Below are 9,829 nucleotides of genomic sequence, written 5' to 3'. Positions count from 1 at the left end.
TTCGCGAGCCAGCCGGGCGGTAGCCTGCCCGGGGCTCGGTGTGCTCCACGGGAGACCGGGTAGCTGTCTCGGGCTGCGTAGTAACCGGTCATAGCTTGTTCATCGTACCCTGATCTGATCGACTACGTCCGCGACGCAGCACAAACACGTCATTAGGAAACCAATTAAGAGACTGCTCATCATTACTGGGGCTCATTTCGCAATCGCTTGATTATAAAGAGTCAGCAATGAGTCACGTAGGCACGTTTGTGCCTTGCGTTGGTGGCGATCTTGCAGTGGCCCGATCGATGCGGTGGCGATGTACAGTTGAGCTGAGCCACCGCGCGAGGTGGACGGCGAGCTAGCTCCAGCCACGGTCAGGCACCACGACGGCGCCGCCGCCGGACGTCGCATGCCGCTTCAATGCAGAACAACCGGACGTGCACGGGTGAGCGTCTATGCACGGTGTGCATCGTAGCATACTGCTGCCTCGCCTGTAGGACGATGGGATTGACAGGTGACGAAGGCTGATGGGCTGATGACGTTTGGTGGTGCAATCATGCACGCTGGTGTGGGAGACGACGGGCCAACCGACAGGTAGAGGAAGAAGGTCAACAATTTTCCTCCGCAATTCTGCATCATCAGGACCTTCAGACGTCTGGCTGTTCTTATAGCTAGCGTAACGTCCGTTCGTCACTCCCAGGGAAAATTCAGACGGGATGTTTTCACATGGTAGTAGATTTCAGTATGTAGTAACAGATGTTCTAGACGAGTTTCTTCCAAAAAAGAACATAATTAGTCATAGATCCCGGCAGTCACCCTGACTGAATCGAAAACTTGAACCCGGTGTACAACAACCTTCGCCATAAGAAATCTAACAAAGCTATGCTTAATAGCAGTGCATGTTCACCCAAGATATTTTTCCAAGGAATCCATAGTAAGAGCTGCGACGGTCACTAAAACTAGGTAAAGCCTCAGGTTGAGCAGAGATTATTAGCAGCCGCGCGAAGCTAGGTGACTAACTCCAGTGACCCGTCAACTAATAACCACCCATGCTTCGCCGCCGATCAGTTGGTCGCCGCAGATACAGCAGCCGTAACGGTACGCCCCAGTTCGCCGATCCAGCCCACATGCATGCAATCAGCTGCAGTTTATCTTCAACCGTCGTTCTCTATATCCTTCTCTATATCCTTCATTTAAACAGAATTCTCTACAAGATTATCTCTTTTATATCTCATTTGTCTCCAACAACGTTCTCTAAATCTCGTTCTCTATACATTAAACCCTATATTAGAAACGTACTTTTGTTCCAAATTTTTGTACGTACGTATTTATCATACCTCAAATGCTATGTACATATTTTATTTTTATTTAATTCAGTGTTTAAAACGTAAAGAAAAAATAGAGAAGAGGAGAGAGAATCTCTATATATAGAGGAAACCTGTAGCGTTCTCTATTTTAGAGAACCATTTAGAGAACGCTGCTGGAGCCATAGAGAACGGAATCTTCTATATATAGGGTAGAGAACGGTTTAGAGGACACCGTTAGAGACAGCCTTGTACTGCTGCACGCCGCAGGCGGAGACGACGACGACGGCCGGGCCCCATGGGCCGCCCCCGACGTCAACGACAGATCGGTCCATGCGGGCGCGGCGTGCATGCATGCAGGTAGGTAGGATCGCAGGTAGCGAGCAGCGTCAGGGGCTCGACCAGGGCCAGCGCGCGGCCGCCCGTACGGGGCCTGGCATGGCATGCACATACCTACGCCACGGACTCCGGCCGGGGTCCAGCCACGTGACGGCGAGCCACCGACCCCGACCGTCCTGGCAGGCAGGGGCCTCGCCTCTAGGTCTCCGGGCGATCGGTCGGCCGGTCGACGACGGGACGGGAGGCCCACGCCGGCGGCCCCGGCCCGGCTGGGACGGTACGGCCGGCGCCAGGCCCCAACAGGAGCGCGGCCAGCCGGCTCGAAATTAAGAGAAGCAGCAGAGCGGACAGGCTTGCATCGCGGCCTTGGCAGCAGCAGCTGCTGCTGCTGCTCTGCAGCGGCGAAGAAGAAGAAGAAGCGCTGTACAGAGCTTGGCCCCAGCCATAGCTGGTTGTGGTCGCCGGTCGCCGCCGCCTGGTCCCGCCGTTGGCCGTACGACGCCGGCCGGTTTTACTTTACCGCGCGGTTGCCGTGCTAGCTAGCTCCGACGGTACGCTGCCTAGACGCCGGGGGGTAGCTTAGCTAGAATCCAAGGCCTACTTTTTCTCCCTGGCGCCGATCGATGTGGGGCTAGAGCTGTTGCTCTGTACGCCCTGTCGCTACATGCCTACAACTACCGCAGGGTGTTTGGCCTGTACCGGCGACACGCGTACAGGTCAACCAGGTAGGTTGGCGGTCTGATCTCGTACGTGCCGCTTCTCTCTCTCTCTCCCCCCTCTGCACCCCTGTTACTCTACAGCAGGGAGCTTGGACGGGTCTTGACGCAAGTCAACTCGGACGGTAAGTCGGTAATCTGGTCAGGGACAGTTTGGACCGTTTGAACCCAGGCCAGCTCGGCAATCAGGCGATCGACGCGGTGAGGATCCCTATATTTTACTTTTCACCGCTCATTGTTACTATGACCACTATGGTGAGGCGCAGGCCAGGTAGCTTTGTAATAATCATTCCAGGACCGAAAGTCTAATCAAGTCTGCATGTCTGCCAGTGATTTAGCGAGAAAAAAAAAATTAGTGTGGGCGCGGAGTGGGCTGGGTGAGCCAGAGTTTGGAGGGCGTCCAAACACCAGCCGAATGTGTCGGCTCCGCGCCCTCGGTCCACTGTAGAATTTCCACGATCTTTCCGGTAATGCCATCCTCGGTTACTGTCTCGGCGACGACACGCCTACAACGACTACCACACTACCTTTTGCAGAAGGATAAATATAAGAGAAACAGGAGAGAACCATCGAGGCGGTCCCGGAGGCCCTGCCACTAATTTTCGTAAGATCTGGTCGAGGATTTTCTCCGGGGACGGCATGGACTTCCCCGATTTTTCGACTGCCCCCCATCATCCAGGAAATACATACAGGCAACAGGGGGCCTGCACTGCACGTAATTCAAACCCTTGCTTCCAAGCCTCTCCTCCTGAATCCTGATCAGATCAACCCGCGAATCTCCCTCTCCTCTGTTGCGCGAAGGGAGAGAGTCCTGGCCACAGCCAAGAGCCAAAAGCCCAACCAACACCGCGCAAGTCCAACGAGCCCACGACTCCACCCAACGCGCACCAGGCCACACAGCCACACAGCCCGGGAAATGGCCGGGGGCGGAACAGCGCGCTGGCGTGATCGGGACGCGCACCCAGGCAAACGAGCCGGGCGAGCACGCCGCCGCCGGCACGAGAGAGCGAGCCCTGTCCGTCGTGGCCGTCGCTTGCTTGCCCGCGCCGGCCACGCCACGTCTTTCCGTGGCGGAACCGATCTCTACCTACTACATGGGAAGCGACGGCGCGAGCGCCAAGCGCGCCTCGCCTCACTTGGAAGCTCATTTGACTTTTGGGCGCTGTTGTTTCGTTTTGATTACATACATAACTTACCAGGTTAAACTTAGTGTGACGTGACAGATTGTTCCGTCCACACTAGTCGGAGATACAGTACACGGGGATCACAGAAAGGCACCAGCGGTGCTCGGGATTCGGGAACACGCGGGGGGAGCCCGGCCGGACGCGCTTCGACTGTCACGACACGGGGCCATCGGGGAACGATCGATCTGCCGGCGCGCCTCAGGACGAGCACAGGGAGGCCTTCTGCTTCGCCAGCATCTGGCTCAGCTTGCCGACGAGCTGCCGGCTGCCGCACATGTGCTCCCGGAACGACGCGCGCAGGCCGCGGAGCGCCGCCACGTCGCTGCCGTTGGAGGGCGCGTTCAGCAGCGTGGAGAAGAGCTTCCTCCACAGCTCCACGTTCCAGTACCTGCGACGACGGGAGGGGGGTCACGCGTCTTCCTCGTTAACATCGTTCGCCGCGCGCGAGAGGCGAAGGAAGAATTCGGAATGGCGGGGGCGCACCTTCTAAACGGCAGCTTCGGCTGGTACTCGTAGCCTCCCCCTGCCCTGGGCACCTTCTCGACGCTCATGGCCGCGCCGTGTAGCATCATGTGCGCGATGACGCAGAGGCCGTACGTGTCGACCTGCACGCACAACGGCAGAAGAGACCAGCGCACTCGTATCAGGGAGCGGCACTCAATGAGACAGTGACTGCTCGAGCAGCAGAGGAAACCACAGGCTCCTGACCTGATACGTCCAGTTCCGATTTTCTTGCATCTCGACGCAGCTGAATCCCGACGTTCCGCAGTCCCCGTGGAACTCGGTGCCGGTGCGGAAAAGATTCAGGTCAATGCCGCGGCCCCAGTCGACAAGGCAGAGCCCCTGGGACGCAGATTTCACAAAGCATCAAAACCGGGCTCCGATGCCCTCTAAGCAAGTTGCCCAATGTGTTTCAGATGAATATGCTCACCTGATTCTGCTCGTCTCTTGTTTCGCTTCTGAAGGTTTCTTCTGTGATATCCCCACTTCACGTGCCAAGAGTAGAAGAAAGACATTGGTTAGTAAATGGTTAGAAATAAGTTAACAAAAACGACTTGACCAAGGCTACATGTTGAACTGAAACATGGGGAGAAGGGTCGAGGAATGGGCTATAGACTTATTAAGAAGATTTTATTATGATTTACCTGTGGGGGAAAGGTCGTCTCATAACTAAATTTTATCCTAACTTCCTAAGAATACAAGCACCATGATATGCCCAAAACAAGAGTCTCCGAGAACATGAATGGCAACAACGGTCCAACTGTACAGGTATTATGTTTGGGGATTTGCAGTTTGAACCCTTAATACTAGAGGAAAGAAATGAATTTTGCATGTTTCTTACCAAGTAAACAGATACCACAGCAAAAGGGGGCACATAAAGTGGCAACAGCAATGATATGGTTACCTTGGGTAGCAAACGAGCATGTTGTCAGGTTTGAAATCACCATGGATTATGCCAACGCTATGGAGTGTTTCCAGCATTTCCAGCATCTCAATGGTATAATACATGCATAGAACTTCATCCATATGCCGATCAACTACTAAATGGGAGTTTATGACATCCTGCAGAAGGTTAGAGTTATATCTCATCACATCTTTGCAAACATTGATTGTCTGTACTTACATATTCCCTAACATAGATAATCAAGTCGTTTTGATAGAGCTGATTTCTAAAGGACTTTTTATTGTAATACCAGAAGGGTTCCGTATGGCAGGTAATCACAGACTAGTACACTGACATCAGAGAAGATATGCACTTCATGCGCGTATCCAAAGCTTGGTCGCTGGAAGTAAAACAATTCATAGTATAAACATCATTATTGTATAACGAAAGAATGTCGAGGCTTATATAAAACCGAAATTTTGTACCTCAACTTCAGGTATACGCATATCAAGTTGGCGATACATGTAAAATTCCCAAGGAAATGGGGGATTCTGAATCTGCAAATGATGAACGATGTTTAACAGTGCAACAAACTATGAGAGGCAGGTTTCACTAAGACAATGGAAACATTGTTCACCTTCAGAGCAACCATTTCTTCCGCATTACCATCAACAGTGGCTTTGTATACTTTGGCAAAAGCACCAGTGCCAGTAGATCCTTTGATCTGATACTTCCTGCCACCTTGACACGAAAAAGGGGATTGTAGTTGCATTTAGTAATAACAACAACACAAATGAGCTTATTGAAACAAAAGAAGAGGATATATCTGCGAAATATTAATTTATTCATTGCAACTTGGGAGTACCAATCATCAATTAGTCAAACTAGGAACATGGTTCAGAATGTATGAAAACTTTGTGCAAGACTGAAACAAAATAATTTGAGTTATACCTAACTCAATGACCTTGTTTCTTAAAATATTCAGTGAAGAAGTTAAGGCAACCTTTCCGTAGTAGACCTTGTTGCTCTTGTGGTAGCCCTGTTAAGGATTTGTCAAACCATGATGAGAGTTAAATGACACATTTTTTTTCTCGAGCACGCAGGAGAGCTGCGTATCTTTATATTAAGAGAGAAAGAGTGGTCCAATTACAAAAAAGCAGGAGAGTTAAATGACACATAGAAAAACTTTACATGCTAGTATGTGAACTTACAGCAAACGTCCTGAGGCCATCGTTAATTGTTTCCAGTAAATTGTTCCTAGAAGATACGGACCACGGATCTACCACACTAGGTTCATTCTTCTGTTTTTTTGATGGCTGGAGACAAGAAACAAAAAACAGAGTTAAAAACGTATATTAATCCACCAGGATGACAGGCATGAGGCAACTATATGCATGAAAATAATGCTATGTAAAAGAATGAACAACGATGAAACCTTTAAACAGAGAGTATGTGTAGTTAATAGAAAAAATATATATTTTGAATAGATTACTTCACAGGCTTGTGGAGTGCTATATATTTACACAAAAAAACTCACATATCCCTTTTTCTTTGTTTATACTCCATAACTCTTGGTACATTAAAGCTATGCGAATTAATTCCATCTTACCATATAACAAAAATTTCTACAGCAGACACTAGTAAATTCATGATAGAACATATGAACGGTATGAATAAAGAAAAGTGCATTCTGAAATTCATTCCCAGTTATGACTAATCCAGAATCAACTGTATTTCTCACTCATAAAATGATTACCAGTCTAAGCAATAAGAGGTGTGTTATTTTTCTTATAATCTTATTATACTGCAGGCCATAGGAATTGAAATGAAAAGCTTCCAGCTAATTAACATGGATCTAGGTGAAAACAGATTATTGATGTATAAGCCAACATAATAAAACAAGTATGAGTGAAGACATCAATGCACATTAGCCTCAACCCATGTTCAACTCTCAAGCGATAAGCAACACACAAACGGAAAAATGAAAGTAGAAGAATCACAAGCACAGGAATGTGAAGCTAACAACTGTGTGCAAACCCAAACATTCCACCGCACTAGAAATAGGAAACATTCTTATTGTGATATAAAGGGCTTCCAAAAAAATAATGAGGTATGGCTCACATTCAGTTATAGAATAAAACTCGACCTGCGGGGGGTAAGACAGCCCCCGGGCATTTTGCTAAGAAGAAGACCTTCTCACACGGGTCGAGAAAACCCCCAAACCCCTGCCTCACCCTTACACAGCGGCACCGTAGCCCGTGTGAGACGACCAACGACCTGGGCTGGGCCTTAGAACTGTGCTTTGGTGTGGGACAGACGAGGGGATTTTTTTAACCCCAGCCTGAAATTCGCTCCCACAGGGAGTCGAACCCAGGACCTGAGGAGTGCTACTAGAGCCACCTAACCAATTCAGCTAGAGGCCCGTTCGCTCACATTCAGTTATTATATAAGCTAACACATTGTTGACTGCCTGATAGGCCAGCAATTCATTAGTTAAGTGAGGTGATAAAATTATCTGAGAAACTTCATGCAGACCAAGCTAACTAAAAAATGAACTGCCCTGTTTATAAACTCCACAAAATATCCCACATTGGTTTCGTTTTCTTGGTAGAAAGGGGCTTAATATTAGGAGCACCCTTTAGTTAACGTTACTAGGAAATCTAAGGTCTAAGCTACCTTGCACAGGACAGGAGCAAAAGACTTCTACAGGTGTACATACCACATAGTCGCAAAATAAAGTACAATTCAAATCAAATGAAAAGTAGTTGACAGACCATATTACCTCTTCTCTGTAGTACAAGGTTCACATGAACCCTGCAGAGAAATTAAAGCAAGTTTTTCACAGTAGCAAGCTAGTCCAGTTTCTGGTCATACAAATGTATAGATAGACTTGAAAGTAATGTATGGCCATGATTTAAAATATACAATGTAGAATTTTCTGGTTGGACAGCAGTTAAGAACATTTGCTGGAGAGTGCTGAGAGCTCCAGTGACAATACAGAACCGACAGTCTAGTGACCATAGATTAAAATGGCACAGCGCAACAATGAGATCCTGATATGAAGGTTGCAATTGAATACAGAGTCCATGAGCTATTTGAAATAGGCAGGAATGTGATGCCCAACATACCCAAGAGCTATTTCAATGGTCAACATACTCGTGGATGCAAACAATATGAAATATTGAAAGGTTCGATGAATACAAAAGTGTGGTGTTCAACATGCAGGATAGAAACAACTAAATCACATCACATAGTTATCATACCTGCGCATCCACGTCTGCCTCTTCTACAAAATGCTCCAGATGTTTCAGAAATGTCAAGTGTGTTTTCTTCAAATGATCAAGGGGCTCCGCTTTCCTAGTTAAGCCACAAAAAGTAATTTACCATCACATCGACATGAGAACATCAGATTGTATCTGCTCAGAAAGAAGTGAACTTCTAGTGGAACACTAACCTGGAGATACCGATCGCATACACCTTATCAGCCTCCTGCAGTTTCCCCTCAGCACATAGATACAATGCATATGATTCATAGAGCAGTGCATGCTCCAAGAACATTTGTTTCTCTTCCAGCTGCTTGTAAACCTTGGGGAAGGCCTCAGTTACATCCGCCTAAACAGAAAGCATCACAAAAGACCCCGGAAAAAATAAGCAAGAGAACAACTAGTAACCCTGGAGGAATGAGATCAGAGTTGATATTTAAAATTTACATAGAGAATCCAGATCTTCAGGAGGCGCGGATCAGTGGAGTACTGGTACTCATCCCCATATTTTCTAATGCATTCGGTCAAGTAACACTTGAGCTGGTCTAAAGCTGTTGGGTCACACTGTGGCCCTGTCCCAAGCTCATCCATGGCCATGCTGATAGACCTGAACACAAACCCATAAACCAACCTAAGCAAACCAAGGACATGTATAGAAGAAGCTCATGCCAACAGGGAAGCACATCACGCTGATAAGTTGTGCGTGATTCATAACTATGTACGAACAACCAACAAAAAAAAAACAAAGAGTGGCATACAATTAGCGTGAGTTCATATATCTAAATCGGAGCTGAAATCAAGCTATCACACCGTTGCCGCCTCACAACCATTTGAGTCCCGAGTCTCCATAGTTGGCATCCCAGTTCAATCCCACATGGTAGGCATGAGCAACCACAGGCGGAATCGCGGAGCTTGAGCCGCAAGCTAAATCACACGCCCAAACTGAACACGCTTAAGTAGTCAACGGTGGAGCCACAGATACAAGCACACGCGCCCGTTCAGCGGAATCTCTCACTTAAACACACTTAGGAAGCAAATTTCCGCACGGATTAGCACAAACACTAAGCGAAATCCAAGTATCGGAGGCAGATATCGAGGGGGATTCGGGACTACCTGAGGCATGGGAGGATGGGGTCGGAGGGCGGCGAGGCCGCCTCCCGAAGAACCCTAAGAGAGGACTTCTGGAGCGGGCTGGAGGTGACCCCCGGCGCCGCGGCCGGCGTGCGGTCCAGAATCACCATGGACGGCGACGGAGAAGCCTCTGGATCGAACCCTGTGGTGATCGCCGCACGCGAGACGGTGACGAGGAGCTCTCCGCTCCTCTCTCGCGCGTGTGAGTCGAAGCGGGGAACGGCGAGAGTGGAGATGACTGGAAAAGAAATGGTTGGCAGCTTGGCAAGATGGGGGAAATTTTGAATCGCCCTGGCCGTTTTTTTTTTTGAGAGAGGAGGAGCCCCGGCCGGCTATTGCTGTGGGCGCGGGCCCGAGGCGTCCCTCGTTGGGCTATCTGTCAGTGAGATGGGCTTCCATGGGCAGGAAGTGTGGTGGGCCTTCTTTCTTCCCTCGTAAGAAAGGTCGAGTTGGGCTTCCATGGGCCGGGCACGGCGTCCCGTCTGACGTCTGTCTAGAAGCGACGGATGGACGGCCGTGATCGTTT

The 9,829-nt window shown here is 49.0% G+C and overlaps 1 protein-coding gene across 1 annotated transcript; it reads right to left on the bottom strand.

The window, feature by feature from the left end:
- Positions 1-3,488: 3,488 nt before the first annotated feature.
- On the bottom strand, positions 3,489-9,559 carry LOC112879590 (mitotic checkpoint serine/threonine-protein kinase BUB1). Its single transcript, XM_025943925.1, has 14 exons — positions 9,286-9,559; positions 8,620-8,779; positions 8,364-8,521; positions 8,173-8,266; positions 6,121-6,225; positions 5,861-5,948; positions 5,547-5,650; positions 5,395-5,466; positions 5,220-5,309; positions 4,931-5,088; positions 4,457-4,511; positions 4,234-4,368; positions 4,009-4,130; positions 3,489-3,913 (listed from the first exon to the last, which is right to left on the bottom strand). The coding sequence occupies exons 1-14, from the start codon at positions 9,411-9,413 to the stop codon at positions 3,724-3,726; spliced, it is 1,659 nt and encodes a 552-aa protein (XP_025799710.1). The 5' UTR covers positions 9,414-9,559; the 3' UTR covers positions 3,489-3,723.
- Between the last annotated feature and the right edge of the window lie 270 nt (positions 9,560-9,829).

This window comes from Panicum hallii, chromosome 2 (genome assembly GCF_002211085.1).
Source record: "Panicum hallii strain FIL2 chromosome 2, PHallii_v3.1, whole genome shotgun sequence".
Classification (NCBI taxonomy): Eukaryota; Viridiplantae; Streptophyta; class Magnoliopsida; order Poales; family Poaceae; genus Panicum; species Panicum hallii.
Note: the sequence above shows the minus strand (reverse complement) of the source record. Positions and strands in the feature narration are given on the sequence as shown.